The following is a 17613-nucleotide window of genomic DNA, read 5'->3' on the forward strand; positions in this document are numbered from 1 at the left end:
GCAGTGTTTCCTCTCACACTATCTCAGCCTCCTGGGCTCAGTAAACCAGGCCCTTTTCAGAGTCCTGAGAAGCCGAAGTTGGCTGCCTCCTGCTGGCAGGGAGTTCCTTCCAGGCTTCGGGTGCTACTGCTAAAGAAGAGAGAGTTCCAGAAGCAGGGAGGATAGATTATGCACAAAGCCAGTCTATGCTTCTATTCCACCCCCCCCCCCATCATGGAAGGAGGGGGACAAGGAAAACCAATAATTCATGACAGTTGATAAGTGTCAGAAAAGTATTTACTCAGATTCGTTCCCAGAAAGTCACATTCTTCCATGTGTTCCTATTTGTCTTTCAACGATGGCAAGATCAGGTGAACTCAGCGAGAGAGACCAAGGTTTTCGCTGAATGCTGCAGAGGGAGAGAGAGTTTCATTTCCCTTCATTTTTCCAGTCAGGGCTAGCTCCAAAGCCAGTTTTTCTGACGAGGTTGTTTGCCACATTAAAAGCAAATTCCCAGAGGTTTCTGAGATTGCCGAGATCCCATGCAAGATGACTGCTGCCACCCACCCGCCCACCCACCCACTAACAAGACATAATGCTGTCCTATTTTTGGTAACAATTAAAGGGCCTCCCGGTGCAAGCAGAAAGCTGTTTATTTTGTTACATCACTTCACTTTGCCTTCGAAGGCTGGCCGGGCTCAGTGTTTTCCTGGTGATGCAAGTCGGCTCTCTCCTCCAGCAGTTGGATCCCTCCCATCTCGCAGCACCTCACAGGTCTCTTCCCCGAGCAGTGCATTGCTGGAGCGAGGAGCAGCTCACGAATCAGCTGCAGGTCCCTGTTTTGAAAAAGCAGAGAGACAGAGGCAAAGGAAGAGGGTGGACTCCTGTGTGACCTGGTCTCAGAGCAAGACAATCATCAGCTGAATTTCAGAAGCCCTGTTCATGTTTGGGGAGATTTTTTCGACTGCATGGAATCAGAAAGAAGCCAAAGGATGGGAAATGCCTGCATCCCTCTGAAAAGAATTGCTTATTTCCTATGTCTCTTATCTGCGCTTTTGCTGACTGAGGGGAAGAAACCAGCGAAGCCAAAATGCCCTGCCGTGTGTACTTGTACCAAAGATAATGCTTTATGTGAGAATGCCAGATCCATTCCACGCACCGTTCCTCCTGACGTTATCTCATTGTAAGGCCCGTAAGCATTTGCTATCTAATTTACGGTTTAAAAATTCCAGCCGGTATATTTGGGGCTTTGTATGTAACTGGTAGAAGGGCACGGAGAGCGAGATTCCTCTTGCACACTTGGCCATTTGACAGTGCTGGCATTTTGCTGCATTTAGAAATTTTGGTTTTTATTAGCTGCTACGAACATGCTTAGATAACTCCCCACCCCTGAACATTAAATTATGAGAAACCTGTAGCAGATTCATTTCCTCTACCTCATCGGGGAGAAACAGTATCAGTATCTTACTTCATAAAATAGTGTCAAAATAGTAACTGTTTTGCTAAACTGGATTAACATAAGGTTTGTTCTCTGTGTGTGTGTCTCTTTGTGTGTGTCTGTTTGTTTGTTTATTTTCTTTCAGATCCTTTGTGAGATCTGGTTTTACTGAAATCTCCGAAGGGAGTTTTTTATTCACACCATCGCTGCAGCTCTTGTGAGAAATATTTATATCATGACTATTTTTAATATAGCATATATTTGGATAAGCCCTCTAGGAAAACAATCTTAATATAAATTTTGTCGAATGTGACTGTATTTCTGAAAAGAAAAAGAATATCAGTAAAGTGAGAGGTACATGGGTTTATGACTTGACGCCAACCATCCATGCAGGTTGATTCTTGCAATGGTCAATTTGCTAAACCTGTAATGCTGTCTACTTTCATGGCTATTAATGAAGTTGTGGGAATGTTGCAACAGTGATTCCAATTTCATTCCATTCCACTATTTTACTTTCATTTTTGACTTGAGAACTTTGGTTATTTTGCCCTGGAGTCTTTGAATTAGTCGATACAGAACCCAGCATAACATATGTGCTCAAGATGTTGTCTCCCGAGGATCTGGGGTAGGCTGCTACTCAGTACGATTTACCATGTGGGGAAAAAAATATCTTGGTTCTTTCTAGGTAATTCCTTAAAAGATTAATTCTGGAGAGATTGTTTTCTAATCTTATCTAATTTATAACTAGTCCCTTTACAAGAAGGGAAAGAAAATATTAATATAGGATAGGCAAAGGATTAGTCTTTGCTGTGTGTTTTGAGTAAGCCATGAGGAAACTACATATTCTGTCTATGTCTTAAAAATAGTCAAAAAAATAATATTTGACTCACATCTCCCCACAGGCACAGTATCACATGTATAATTTTTTTTTCTTCTGACGTGTAATGTTTGGCTATTGGAGTGCTAGTTCTCAGAGCAGGACCACGTAGAGGTCAAGAGGTCCCCCCGTGCTTAGGTGTCAAGCCACAGATTGGGGGTGTAGTTACCATGCTTCTAGGAAGGAATTAGCCAACTGTCGATCAATTGAGTTTTGGTTAACTGCATGATTTAGGACCCACGTTTTTTGTTTTGTTTTGTTTGCTTGCCTTAATTGGCTATTTTGGCTGTGTGGAATTATATACATACGTGGAGGCAAACAGCATGGGTTTGAAATTGGAGAGACCTGTGTATAAATTATCCCCCACCGCTCACTAGAAACTAGACTTGTAATCTTGTGCAAATGACTAAATCTCTCTGAGCCTCAGTCTCCTCATCTGTAAAATGGAGGTGATAGCACAGTGAAAGGTTGTTATCAGAGATAAATAAGATTTTAGTAAATAAAATGTTTGGCATAGGGTCAAATGATTACACATTTTATAAATGATAGGGTTTAAAATTTTTATGTAAAGCTTAAAAGCTAAAAAATCACTTAATCTGTTGTTTTGTCTATACAAACCCCAAAACTGGTTTACTATTTTATTAATTCACAAACTTGATCACAATGTTTTGACATTATGTAACAGTGTTGGCTAATGTCCTTCTACTAGCTAATGTCTTTGAGCAATTAACAATTGAGTAATATTCTTAAGGGTTTTATGTATTTGATTGATGGCTAGTGGTATGATTAGGAGAAGTGTTAACGCATCAAATTTTAATCCAAAAAAGATCGTCTTTTTCACATAAAGTATCAAGGTCTCCAATGCTGGGATCGATCCTTCCATACAATAAGAATTAGTTATATCTGAGAAAGTGATAAATTGTGCTTATGTTATTCATTTTTTAAAGAAATAAATGGCTCATTTAAAAAGCATCCTTTTGATGATCTAAGGCACCTCTTCCCCCCCCCCATAGTTAAATACTGTAGATCAGTCCTTAAAATTCAAGAAGTGTCAGTCGACATATACTATTCATATTCTGACACTAGATGGATTTTAGCTGTGACTCTGAAAACCTGAATTGATCAACCTAATCAGTGAGCACATCTCCACTTTGCTTCTGCTGGGCAAGCACAGATGCTGGACAATGTTATAGAAATAGTTCCCGGCTGCTGCGGGGTAATGTGATTACACGTATTTAGAATCACAGAGAGAAGCCAAGGAACTGGTTTTTAAATAGCCCACACAGAGTGTGTGCCATGCCCCTGTGTCCCATGCTCCGAGTTCCTATGGAACATTCCAACCCTTATTTCTAAAAGCAGTTCGAGTTTCAGAGATAACAAAAGGGAGAGTAATTCTTGCCCTGTGGTCCTTACTTAACTCACATTGTCTCACTTCCACATGGCAGATCTGTGACAGGGCTGATCTTATACAAAATTGTCAGAGGTCAAAGTTTGTCTCTAATGTCCAGGATCCTGTTTCCTAAAGATTTTGCTCCCTGTTCTTCTTGCCCAATGTCCTCTGCTTCCTCCCATCCTCAGGAAAGGGTCTAGTAAATGCTAATAAATGAAGAAATAAATGCTGAGGCTCCAAATGTGAACTGTGCTGTAATGATAACAGTGGTGAAAATGGATAGTTTACAGACAAAAATTTCCTCTGTGGCACAGGGCCACCCAGTGCTCTGAAAACCCCTCACGGGCTGCCACCACCCCCACCCATTAGAACAAAATGACCAAGGGGGCCTTAATTTGCTTTTGCATGACTTTCGCCATCAAATCAGGCCTGGATCACACCAGCGCTGCTTGGGGATTTGCCACGCATTCTATCACAGATTACCAAACTGACCTGTCATACCCTGCAAAGTGACAAACTTCAGAATCAATTCTGCTTGATTGACATACAAAGACAGTTGGTGTCATGCCTGTTGTTAGACAGGGGAAAAGAAATGTCCCATTCCCATCACCCACCCTAACAATCTGATAATTTCATGATGGCCCCAAATGCTTTTTTCAAACCTTCTGTAGAGACACGATGAGAAGTACTTTTCGAAATGCCAGCCTGGGGTACTGAAGGAAACAGCCACAGTTCCTCTTTAAATTACAGTGTCTGGGAAAAGATCCTGGTAGGCCGTGGCTGACAGCGTGTGTTGGAGATCAAGAAAAACAAAAGCCCACATTCTGTGGAGAGAGGAGAGAAAGGATAAAATGATCCGATAAAAATTCATCAGATTAGTTGTATAAAACATGGATTTTTAAAAATATATAACTTATCATTTTAAACAATAACAACAAAAGCTTTCCCAAGGGAAAAATGCAATTACATTGATGTTTTCCACAGGCTGGGTGTGAAACATAACCAATGAGAACAATTACTCATTCTAGTTTGCTTTTCACGATAGGGAGTGATGCTTGTATACATGCAATTTACAGAAAGGACTGTGTTTTCACACATTATAGCCTTGTTCTTTTTAACTACAGACTGAAATTCCCAATGATATAGGCTCATTACAGAAATAAAATTCAAATTCAAGAGTATAAAATGTGGCCACATTGCCATTTGTTTGTAAAATTTTTAATAACCTAAATGCCTCCAACACTTAAGAGAGTTGTATTTGCAGGAAGTAAATTATAAGGTTGGTTTTGGTATGATGCTCAAAAAAATCTGTATGTTAAAACTTCAGTGGCCCTGGCCAGTTGGCTCAGTGGATAGTGCATCGGCCCCACCTGCAGATATCCTGGGTTCAATCCCTAGTCAGGGCACACAGGAGACATGACCAACTGATTTTCTTCTCCTCCCTCTCCTCCTTCTCTCTCTCTCTTCCCCTCCCTCAGCCAAGTGGCTCAATTGGTTTGAGCGTCAGCCCTGAGTGCTGAGGATAGCTTGGTTGGTCCAAGCATCCACCTCAGGCATTAAGGATAGCTCGATTAATTTGAGCATCAGTCCCAAACAGGGGTTGCTGGGTGCATAACAGGGAGCATGTGGGAGTCTGTCTCGCTATCTTCTCTCATCTCACTTAAAAAAGAAAAATCCAGGCCCTGTCCTGTTAGCTTAGTCGGTTAAGAGTGTCTTCCCAAAATGACAAGGCTGTAGGTTCGATCCCTGGTCAGGGCACACACAGAAAGCAATCAAAGAATGCACAACTGAGTGGAACAACAAATGAATGCTTCCCTTCTCCTCCCCCTCTCTCTCCCTTCTTCTCTCTGTTTCTCTAAACAATCAATAAAAATTAAGCCCTGGGTGGATAGCTCAGTTGCTTGGAGCATTATCTCGGAGCATGAAGGTTGCTGGTTCAATTCTCCTCTCAGGGCACATACAGGAGCAGCTTGATGTTCCTGTCTCTCTCAAAGAAATTAATGTAGGCCCTGGCCGGTTGGCTCAATGGTAGAGCATCGGTCTGGCGTGCAGGAGTCCCGGGTTCGATTCCCGGCCAGGGCACACAGGAGAGGCGCCCATCTGCTTCTCCACCCCTCCCCCTCTCCTTCCTCTCTGTCTCTCTCTTCCCCTCCCGCAGCCAAGGCTCCATTGGAGCAAAAGATGGCCCGGGCGCTGGGGATGGCTCCTTGGCCTCTGCCCCAGGCACTAGAGTGGCTCTGGTTGCGACAGAGCGACGCCCCAGATGGCCAGAGCATCGTCCCCTGGTGGGCATGCCGGGTGGATCCCGGTCGGGCACATGCGGGAGTCTGTCTGACTGCTTCCCCGTTTCCAGCTTCAGAAAAATACAAAAAAAAGAAATTAATGTAACCAGAAAATTTTTCTATTCCATTAAGATTTTTTTTGTGTGTGGCAGAGATAGAGAGAGATAGAGACAGGGACAGATAAGGACAGACAGACAGGAAGGGAGAGAGATAAGAAACATCGATTCTTCATTGTGGCACCTTAGTTGTTCATTGATTGCTTTCTCATAGGTGCCTTGACCAGGGGTCTACAGCAGACCGAGTGATCCCTTGCTCAAGCCAGCAACCCTGCGCTCAAGCTGGTGAGCCTTGCTCAAACCAGATGAGCCTGCACTCAAACTGGCAACCTTGGGGTTTCGAGTCTGGGTCCTCCGCGTCCCAATCCGATGCTCTATCCACTGAGCCACCACCTACTCAGGCCCAATAAGATTTTATTATGTTTGAAGCAATAGAACAGATCCCTCTGAAAGAAAAATTATCATTTCTTTTATTAATACACCATCAACATATAAGTACATAGTCTATAAAATATCAAAAACTAAAAATGAAAAGCCTAATAACATGAACAAGATAAATAATAAGTTTATCCTTACTAAGATTTTATGCTTTAGTCTTTCAAAATATATTTTTTAGCAAGAGAGACAAAGACAGAAAGATTGAGAGACAGACAGACAGACAGACAGGAAGGGAGAGATGAGAAGCATCAACTCATAGTTGTGGCACTTTAGTTGTTCATTGATTGCTTCTCTTATGTATCTTGACCAGGGGGCTTCAGCTGAGCCAGTGACCCCTTGCTTGAGCCAACGACCTTGGGCTCCAGCCAGCAACCATGGGGTCATGTCTATGATCCCAGACTCAAGCTGGCGACCCTGCACTCAAGCAGGTGAGCCCTCACTCAAGCCAGCAACCCTGGGGTTTTGAACCTGGGACCTCAGCGTGCAAGGCCGATGCTCTACCCACTGTGCCGCCACCAGTCAGGATAGTCCTTCAAAATATTTTTTGTCCAGAAAAAAATATTCATGGCCTATCTCACCTCTGAAGTGATTGGCCTCTTTTTCTATTTCTCCTCATATTACAAGTGTAAGAAAATATTAGCAATCTTCAATGACTACTCAAGCCAGACTTATCAGCTAAGAGGACTTCTAGAGGAATTATTAGCTGGTTATGGATGAGCATGTTTTTAGTTTGTGCATAGCTGATGCACCCACAATTGACCAAAAAGTAGAAATTTTAGTCATCTAGGATGTTTTGTCCACAATTTTCCCAGTGACCCAATGCCCCGATTTGTTGTAACTGTGCAAACTAGTCCTGTACAATAAATACATATTTTCTCTGAAAATATTTCATTCTCTCAATTGTTCAGGCAAGAAACTTAGGAGTTACCTTCTCCTTCTCCCTCACTGTCCACTTTCCTGGACAAGCCCCCTCTCAAGCAGCAGGAGCATGTGCCGCCTCCTCTTGCCCTGGGGCCCTGGCCCTGGCTGAGGCTGCGTTCACGCGGTCACAGGCAGTTGTGGGAGCTTCCGCGCTGGTCTTTCTACTTCTGGCTCCCACCCTGCTCATCCCTCTCAGGGTGACCTTCCTGAAATATGGATCTCATCATGTCACTTTCATGTTTGGAAGCCTTCAATGGTTCCCTAGAAACAGGAAGTCTGAATACTAAGTTGGTATTAATAGAATTTAGCAGTAACAAAATCAGAAGCCTCTTACTTCAGCAAACACATGTCGGGGTCCTACTGTCCTGCAGGCACAGCGCTGGGCTTTGTGAGGGACACAGAAATAAGTGGCATCCATAGGCCCTGGCCGGTTGGCTCAGCGGTAGAGCATCGGCCTGGCATGCGGGGGACCCGGGTTCGATTCCCGGCCAAGGCACATAGGAGAAGCGCCCATTTGCTTCTCCACCCCCCCCCCTTCCTCTCTGTTTCTCTCTTCCCCTCCTGCAGCCAACGCTCCATTGGAGCAAAGATGGCCCGGGCGCTGGGGATGACTCCTTGGCCACCGCCCCAGGCACTAGAGTGGCTTTGGTCACAGCAGAGCAACGCCCCGGAGGGGCCCCTGGAGGGGCAGAGCATTGCCCCCTGGTGGGCAGAGCGTCGCCCCTGGTGGGTGTACCTGGTGGATCCCCGGTCGGGCGCATGCGGGAGTCTGTCTGACTGTCTCTCCCCGTTTCCAGCTTCAGAAAAATACAAAAAAATAAATAAATAAATGGCATCCCTTCCTCTCCACCTTGATATAACAGGTCCAAGCGAGCAGGGATCCCCAAAAAGGTAAATTATGTTTTTGCCTGTATTGGAAAGTATTGTAAGGTGGTTTTGATATGCTTTCTCATTTTGTTCAAAATAGTATTCAGTTGATTGGTGATTGTGGTAATGCTTGCCAATTATTGACCCCGTAGCTGATAAAGGCTACAAAATGACTGCAGGGGCTTTACAATGACAGCTGTGATATCAAAATGGCTAATCCTAGTGAGCTGGCAATGTGGCAAGTAGCAAAGAACACAGGTTTCTGTGGTCAGATAAACATGGGTTCAAATCCCCACCCTGGTTCTGTGATTTGGGGCAAGCTTAATCAAGTGTCATTATGTGTTACAATATGGGGAATAACCAAGTACCTATTGCACAAGATTACAGTAAAGATTAAGTGAAACCATGTATGTAAAGTCCTTGGCAGTTCCAATAATTTGATAGACATTAGTTTTTATTATAGTACTGTATCTGAAAATGACTTTAATTTGAATGACCATAACATCAAATTAGCATTTGATTGTATAGGCTGGGTTTGCCTACAATCCCAACTTTAAAAGTGTGTTGTTTCACACATAGACCTCCATGAGAATCTGCTAAGAAATGTTGTTTTTTTTTCAAATACCTACTTCGCACAGGAAACACGAACTATTTACCTTTTGTGGGGATGGAGAAAAGGGGAAGCAGAACTTTCTCACTTCTTCATCCTGGAAAAGAAAATAACTGGCAGCACATTTTGTAAAACACAGGAGATTTTTGTTTAAAATAATTAGCATTAACTGGTTTTCAGATGTGGTAAGATGCTAACAGCTCTGAACTAGAAGACATGGGTAGAAACCTAGGTCCGCCGCTAATTGGCTATGTGACCTGGGGTTGGTCACAAAATATCCCTGGGCCTCAGCTGTTATGTGTCTAAAGTACCAGAGCTGGACTAAATTATGGTTCTCAAACTCAAATCCCATTGGTGGTGGGGGGATAAGGTAAATGAAGAAAACAGTTGGAGATGAGACAGTAGAAAATGGTAGTGATTACAGTAAATCAGAGAAGAAATGTCCTGTATCTAAAAATGACATCCGCAGCCCCAATAGATTTTGCTGATGAGGATGTGGTACATGAACGTGGGGCCATATTTTCTTAATTTTCAGGAGAAGGCAGAAATCTGGAAGCAGATTCTGAAGGAGGATAAAGACCAAATGAAACATAAGTTGGCATCTAGAGCTTCACATTTAATTAACTACGGTCTCTCCCTAGTTTAAAATTGCATCATATTCTATTTTACAAACAGAGTTCTTTTAATATAATATAGAAAATGATATTAAGGAAATGGACACAATTTATTGTATCAATTCTAACAAACCAGTAAACTAGATTGTTAATTGAAAAGGCTCCATAATATGAAATTGGCTATTATAAAGTTATTATTAAAATAATAATATAATTCACCATTTCCCAAGCAGGTGCATTGGGACTTTACCAGAACCTACCCATGGTGGCTGATGATAAAACAATGTTTCAGTGTCCCTTCCACAGACAGGACAAGGGTTGGAAAGGAATTGTTGGGCCTGTTTATGGCAAGATGGCAGGCGTTTTTGCCTGTATGCAATGTTATTAAAAAAACAATGAGACTTTTAAAAAATAAACAGGCTAGAATTTATATATTCAGAGATCTCCTTGTAGGAGGTGACAGATTCTTCCCACCTGTGCTTGGACGGCTGAATATTTCCAGATCCTTCCTTGAGAACTCTCTTCACTGCCAGTTTAATAGCCATACAATAAAACCCAGGGGAATTTTTTGTTAGAGGACATTTGTCATTTTTATGTGGCCTGATGCCAAGCACTTTATAGATCTCGTTTTTTATTTCTCCATGGCAATAACCCTATGAGGGGGTATGATTATCTCCGTGTTGCAGATGAAGCACGGAGTCCCAGAAGAGTTGGGTAAACTCCTCAATGTCACACCCCGAGTGAAGTGGCAGATTCGGGTTTTAAACCCATATCCTATCTCAGTGTAACCACTTCTGTCTACTTCCTCCTGAACTTGAATCATTGGGCTTGACTTTGCATAGTTTTGTCCCCCAAATCAATTTCCCTTTCAAAGGGTCAGCCTCTGCCATTAACGAGGGTATTCAGGGGAAGGTGTCCTGATTCCTGGGGACAATTACTGAAAAGGAGCTTCAAAAGCCCTTTGAAAGAGCAGGAGCATTGCTGGCCAGAACATGCGGTTTCCCTAGGATTCGATTCTCATTTGTATGTGTAAGCTCTGGTCCCCTGAGAGAGAGAGAGAGAGAAGAAAAGACTTACTTACTTTAAAGTTACACCTGAGGCCAATGTTTTCTAGCCTGTGTCCTTTCATAGTTGTTCTGAGAGAAAATGGTTCTTTGCTCACATAAACTTGGAAAACTGCACGTTCTATCCCCGCTTGGCTATTCACAGTGCACATTGGCGTGGAATAGGCTCTGGACTCTTTTTGTTGTTGTTGACGTTGTTGTTTCACTTTTCTTAAAATCCCATGGAAAATTGGTTCTGTGGGCCATACTTAGGGAAGCAATGCCTTTGACAGTCATTTGATTTATTAGCTTAATTATTTATGCCTCAGCTGTTTGAGAAAGTCTTGCTGACAGAGATGAGGCAGGTAGAAGGACAGCCATCGTAAGACGATCTTGAGCCATCTGTCTCCATAAGGAGTGACTGACCGTTTCTGTTAGTGTGGGCTCAGTGAGTGTGACATCTGGAATTCAGGCCTCACCACCAGGTTATCCACCTGGGCAAGCAGCTGGGCACACCATTTCTTTGGGGACCTCGCAGGGGACGCTCCATCTTTCCGAGGAAGTAGACTATCACCGGCAGCCTATTCAACAGGAAACAGACCCCTGAGTTTAAATTTACAGTCTCACTGTTCTTGATTGAAGCAGGTTCCATCACAGCTATTCCCAGGCCACTAAACCAGCACTTCCCTGGGTGCATTCCATGGACTATTCATTTTGTATAAAGCTCAAAAGTAGAAGGATACCGTTATCAATAAGATTGGGAAACTGCATATTTAGTTTCTTTTTGGAGAGTCGCATTTTACTTAAGGACGGAAAGATAATGTGTATAAGAACCCTGATTAACATTACTTACCCACCTCTCCCAAATTTATTTTTTTAGGGGTTTTTTTGTTTGTTTGTTTTTTTAGTGAGAGGAGAGGAGATAGACAGACTCCCACATGCACCCCGACCAGGATCCACCCGGTAACTCCTGTCTGGGTCCGATGCTCAAATCAACTGAGCTATTTTCTGCTCCTGGAGCCTATCCTAGAACCAGCTGAGCCACTGGCTGCAGGAGGGGAAGAGGGAGAGAAGAGGAGAGAAAGAGGAAGAGAAGCAGATGGTTGCTTCTCATGTGCGCCCTGACTGGGGATCAGATCAACCCAGGAGTTCTGCATGCTGGCCTACGCTCTATCCACTGATACAACCAGCCAGGGCCAGTTTTTAGGATTTTTTGTTCATGTAAAACCTTTCAACACCATGAAAGTCTGTATTCCGGCCCTGGCCGGTTGGCTCAGCGGTGGAGCGTCAGCCTGGCATGCGGGGGACCCGGGTTCAATTCCCGACCAGGGCACATGGGAGAGGCGCCCATTTGCTTCTCCACACCCCCCCCCTCCTTCCTTTCTCTCTCTTCCCCTCCCGCAGCCGGGGCTCCATTGGAGCGGGGATGGCTCCTTGGCCTCTGCCCCGGACGCTGGAGTGGCTCTGGTCGAGGCAGAGCGATGCCCCGGAGGGGCAGAGCATCACCCCATGGTGGGCGTGCCGGGTGGATCCCGGTCGGGCGCATGAGGAAGTCTGTCTGGCTGTCTCTCCCCGTTTCCAGCTTCAGAAAAAAAAAAAGAAAAAGAAAAAAAAGAAAGTCTGTATTCCAGGGAACACACATGGAACTACTGGGCAAGGCTCTTCCAGATTTGCAGCAGATTCTGGGTTGATCTGATAGGACTAAAAAGAGGAAGCACAGCCTTGCCCACGGCTGTTAGCAGCCATGGTGGGAAGAGCATGCCTGAGCACAGAACCCCAGCTCTGCCAGTTACAAGCTTAAAATGACTTTACCCCTCTCACATCAGTGTTCTTTATATTGTAAGTGGAGAATATCAAACCTACCTTGGTGTTCATTTGAGGATTAAAATGAGTTTATTGATGGCAAGCTGCTATAGATGAGGCTTCATACAGAATAGATTTTAGATGAAATTTAAGTCCCTTCTTCTTAGTGTTTCAGAACCACTTACTGAATTTGTCAAGAGCCTGGGGAGATGGGCTGTGTTAGGCCAACTCCTAGAAAGGAAAAGCGTGACAGTCCTGGGATGAGAGGTAATAGACTAGAAAACCAAAGGAGTGGGGCCATGCTCAAATCTACGCTGGTGGGCACGCCAAGAACATCCCTAAAGGAATCTTTTTTTCTTTTTTTTTTTTTTTTTTGTATTTTTCTGAAGCTGGAAACGGGGAGAGACAGACAGACTCCCGCTTGCGCCGGACCGGGATCCACCCGGCACGCCCACCAGAGGCGACGCTCCGCCCACCAGGGGACGATGCTCTGCCCCTCCGGGGTGTCGCTCTGCTGCGACCAGAGCCACTCTAGCGCCTGGGGCAGAGGCCAAGGAGCCATCCCCAGCGCCCGGGCCATCTTTGCTCCAATGGAGCCTTGGCTGCGGGAGGGGAAGAGAGAGACAGAGAGGAAGGAGGGGCGGTGGAGAAGCAAATGGGCGCTTCTCCTATGTGCCCTGGCTGGGAATTGAACCCGGGTCCCCCACACGTCAGGCCGACGCTCTACCGCTGAGCCAACCGGCCAGGGCCCCTAAAGGAATCTTTGTAGATCTAACACCTCCGTTCTCATCTTGGCCCTGCTGCTAACAAAAGATGTGACCTTGGGTTAGTCACTTAACTTCTGTGGGTCTCACTTTCTTCACCTATAAAAAGAGGGATTGAACTAGATATCTCTCTGGGGGCCCCCACTTCAGATTTATGTGGAGCTGAAGTAAGGTTATTTATTCCCCATCGACCCAGATTGAAGAGGTGTTGGTCCACTTGAGGATCAGCTGAATTATCCTGAAGTATTTTTTCAAGGATTAGAGTCAAAAAGAACTGTGAGATGATGTGCTCCTGCCTGATGCTTCCCATTTTAGTACTTTCCTATCTTGAGAGCATATTTTAAAATATTCAAATGTCAATTATTCAAGTTATTCACACAACACCTGAACTTAGAATGTGCGTATTTAACGTGAGTCATCAGCCTATTATTAATCATTCATCCAGCTCTATTCTTTTGGGAAAAAGGAGAATATTAGTAACAACCAGAGTCTGAATCATTAAGCAGAGGCAGCTCTAAAGAAGTTGGCAAGCCCTCAGCTGTGCACCCAAATATTCCAACAGCTGTAACGTGTGCATCTTGCTCTTATCTACATATATATGCATATATAAACATACAGACACACATATGTAGCTGGAAGTGTGCTCACTCATGTTTATACACACTGCCTATGGCTGCCTCATTCCCGGTGATACCTATAACATCTCTTGGGCAGGTGACAACCTCGGGGAACCTGCTTCCCTAGCAGTAAAATGGAAGTCCTTCACTATATCTAGGGACTCATCCAACCCTGACATTCAATGTCAGTCTTTGCTTAGGTATCCTTTGGTAGAAGCATTGGAGACATGCTCATGTACATTATCTCATGTAATTCTTAGAATCTTCTAGGAAATCTTTTTGTTATTATAATACTTATTTTAACAGATGATGAAATATTGTAGATTCACCTACTTAATGCATCATGTGCATAATAAGTACCAGCTATAAGCTGAGAAACTAGATTCTTTATTCTATAGCTAGTCAATGTAGTCTTCAAGTGACAACCTGGTGCTCACTCTTCTTCATCCAGAATGGTCCTCACCAAGATGGGGGGAAAGTATTGTATGGGAGAGCCCCCTAAATTATCTCCCCTTCTTAGCCAAGAGAACCTGCTTTGGGTTGGAAGACAAGATGCAAAGCACCCATGAGTCAATGACAATTCTGATGGTAATCAAGATGTCAGAGGTGACTAGACAGAGTCTAAAGAAGTGGGTGTCATTAGAGCCATGAGCCCCTGCTGTGAGCAGATGAGCAGTTTGGTTTGAGGCAAAGAGAGATTTTCTCAGCAGGGTTACTACTCCCATGCAGCCATCTGCAGGCCTGCCTCCCCGCCATTCCCACTCCCACGCAGAGCCCATAATTACTATTCCATGAATAAAGCCCACAATGCTACAAGCATAGAATCATACGTCTTTCAAGTTGGAAGTGACCTAAAAATTTATCTAGTCTAGACCTCTTATTTTACAATATAGGAAAAAGAAGTTGCTTGTGAACGGCCACACAGAGGATTCATAACCACACGGGAATTAAGACACAGGCTTCCCAATTCCCTCTTCAGAGTGCTCCTTCCTGGTCCCTAGAAGAGGTGAGAAACAGAGCAGGAAACCACTTTAGCGCCCAGGCAGCCTTGGCATTGGCCTACGTGCCTGCCCAGTACCTTCACTTCTGTGGATCTCCGCCCATCTCTGTCTCTCAGCTGCACGTTGGGCAGCCTTTGCCCTGACCTCTAATGAGGCTGGATCCTTATTCTCTGATCCTCTGCTCCTTTCTCTGCCCCTGTCATTGCCTCCTCACGCTCCCTCAGACCTCTGTGCTCTGCACTGAACCCGTCACCTGCTTTTCTGCTCCTTTTGAATTAAATGCTGCTGGTCCTAGCCTCTCAGGCCAACCAGGAAGCCCCATAGCAACCTTATGGCCTTGTTAATTTATTGCTTCTGAAAACATGTGATTTATCAAGGTGGGTTTTTTTGTTGTTGTTGTTTTATAAATTTTTATTTATTTATCCCAATTTAATGTTAATAAAATCATGAAAAAAAAATTTTTAAAAACCCACCACCAAAATAAATAAATAAATAAATAAATAAATTAATAAAAACCTACCACCAATGGGGAATTTTAAGAATATTATTCTAAATACTTATTGAAATCAAATATGTAATTGTAAAAGATTATTACTTTTCTAGACTTACAGGATGCTTTATATAGAGGTAAAGTCCTATTTCTAAATATAAATACTTTCATTTTAAAATCAGAAAGAATAGGCCTGACCTGTGGTGGCGCAGTGGATAAAGCGTCGACCTGGAAATGCTGAGGTCGCCGGTTCGAAACCCTGGGCTTGCCTGGTCAAGGCACATATGGGAGTTGATGCTTCCAGCTCCTCCCCCCCTTCTCTCTCTCTGTCTCTCTCTCCTCTCTGTCTCTCCTCTCTAAAAAATGAATAAATAAAATAAAAATAAAAAAAAAAACTTTAAAATCAGAAAGAATAAATATATATGAATCAAGCACAAAACTAAATAAATATCCTAAGTAAACCAGAATAAAATAAGTAATATACAGTTAAAATAATAAATTAAGAAGCAGTGGGAATACTAAATAAATCCAAGATTTGGTTCTTGAAAAAACTCAGTAAAATAACAGGCGTTTGAAAAAAGAAACATTAACAAATAAGGAAGGGCCTGACCAGGCAGTGGTGCAGTGGGTAGAGCGTTGGACTGGGATGCTGAGGACCCAGGTTCGAGACCCTGAGGTTACCAGCTTGAGTGCGGGTTCATCTGGCTTGATCAAAATACAAAATGCTCACCAGCTTAGACACAAGGTCGCTGGCTCAAGCAAGAGGTTACTCGGTCTGCTGAAGGCCCGCAGTCAAGGCACATATGAGAAAGCAATCAATGAACAACTAAGGTGTCGCAATGAAAAACTGATGATTGATGCTTCTCATCTCTCTCCGTTCCTGTCTGTCTGTCCCTATCTATCCCTTTCTCTGACTCTCTCTCTGTCCCTGTAAAAGAAAAAAAAAATAATAAGGAAGGCATTAATTATTCAACAAAACACTTTGGATAAATTTGGGTAGATATTTAAGGAAATAATCAAGGCAGCATCTCACCTCACATCGTAGGTAAAAGTAAGCCCCAAATGGATTAAAAGTCAAAATTTAAAAAATAAATGGAAAGGGGGAGAGGTATGGGTTATATTTTATTGATCTCTAGGTAGTAAAGAACATTTTAAGAATAAAAGCAAAGAAAGAATATATAGTTTGTTAAAGATGTAAAACTTCCATGTGTTAAAAATTATGAATGAAAAAACAAATTGTAATTGGTAAAGTAAAAACTCTTTCCATAAAATAAGATAAAAAAATAATAAGTAATGTCATTAAAAATAAAAAAGTAGGCCTGACCTGTGGTGGCACAGTGGATAAAGCATCGACCTGGAAATGCTGAGGTTGCCAGTTCTAAACCCTGGGCTTGCCTGGTCAAGGCACATATGGGAGTTGATGCTTCCAGCTCTTCCCTCCTTCTCTCTCTTTGTCTCTTCTCTCTCTCCCTCTCCTCTCTAAAATGAATAAATAGAGAATAAAAAAATAAAAATTAAAAAAAAAAAAGTAGCCTAACCAGGTGATGACGCAGTGGATAGAGTGTCAAACTGGGATGCGGAGGACCCAGGTTCGAAACCCCGAGGTCGCCAGCTTGAGCGCGGGTTCATCTGGTTTGAGCAAGGCTCACCAGCTTGGACCCAAAGTCTCTGGCTCGAGCAAGGGGTTACTAGGTCTGCTGAAGGCCCACAGTCAAGGCACATATGAGAAAGCAATCAATGAACAACTAAGGTGTCGCAACGAAAAACTGATGATTGATGCTTCTCGTCTCTCTCCGTTCCTGTCTGTCTGTCCCTATCTATCCCTCTGTCTGACTCTCTCTGTCTTTGTAAAATAAAAAAATAAATAAGTGCTTATAAAGCAAAAAAATTGATCAAAAGGAGATAATTTCATAGAAAAAGAAACAAAAACGTTAATGCTAGACGTTGGTGGTAAAATACGCATTCTTACACTCAGAATTGAACATATACCGTAATTTGGTACAAGTTAGCAATAAAGAACTAGAGACTTAAAAAATCATCTCTATACCTACCTGGGAGGGGGAGTACCATGATCATTCAGGTGGTCTCCCCAGGGTGAAGCTCAACCCATTGCACTTCGGGAGTGCAGACCCCTGCAATTTCCCCAAATGTGGGAAACTCGTTTGCTTAGTTTATGGTAGTGGGGGACTGTGTTCGCCCTTACCCCTGAAAAAAACTCATCTCTAACCTAATAATGCTACAGCCTAAGTCTTTACTAAGGAAATAATTAGAGCTAGGGAAAAATATTTGTATGAAAAAATGGTTATGAGATTGTTTATAATAATAAAAGTTGGAATCAACAATAAAAAAATAAATCATGATAAGACACAAAACTCATCTGTTAAAATTATATTATATTAATTTATTGTCATGAGAAATTGTTT

At 43.1% G+C, this 17613-nt stretch overlaps 1 protein-coding gene and 1 non-coding gene across 3 annotated transcripts in view; both read left to right on the forward strand.

Moving 5' to 3' along the window:
* Positions 1 to 660: 660 nt before the first annotated feature.
* The window catches only part of LGI1 (leucine rich glioma inactivated 1), a 46770-nt gene continuing 29817 nt past the window's right edge, over positions 661 to 17613 (forward strand). The window contains exons 1-2 of one of the 2 annotated variants that reach the window (XM_066239428.1): positions 661 to 1162; positions 1563 to 1634. In XM_066239428.1, the coding sequence (XP_066095525.1) occupies positions 948 to 1162; positions 1563 to 1634 (287 nt within the window). In that variant the 5' untranslated portion in view covers positions 661 to 947. The remainder of the gene's footprint in view (positions 1163 to 1562; positions 1635 to 17613) is intronic. The other variant, XM_066239429.1, reaches the window with a different exon arrangement.
* On the forward strand, positions 17234 to 17398 carry LOC136311264 (U1 spliceosomal RNA). The gene has a single exon (XR_010726702.1). It is a non-coding gene; the product is annotated as a U1 spliceosomal RNA (small nuclear RNA).

This window comes from Saccopteryx bilineata, chromosome 7, assembly GCF_036850765.1.
Source record: "Saccopteryx bilineata isolate mSacBil1 chromosome 7, mSacBil1_pri_phased_curated, whole genome shotgun sequence".
NCBI classification, from domain to species: domain Eukaryota; kingdom Metazoa; phylum Chordata; class Mammalia; order Chiroptera; family Emballonuridae; genus Saccopteryx; species Saccopteryx bilineata.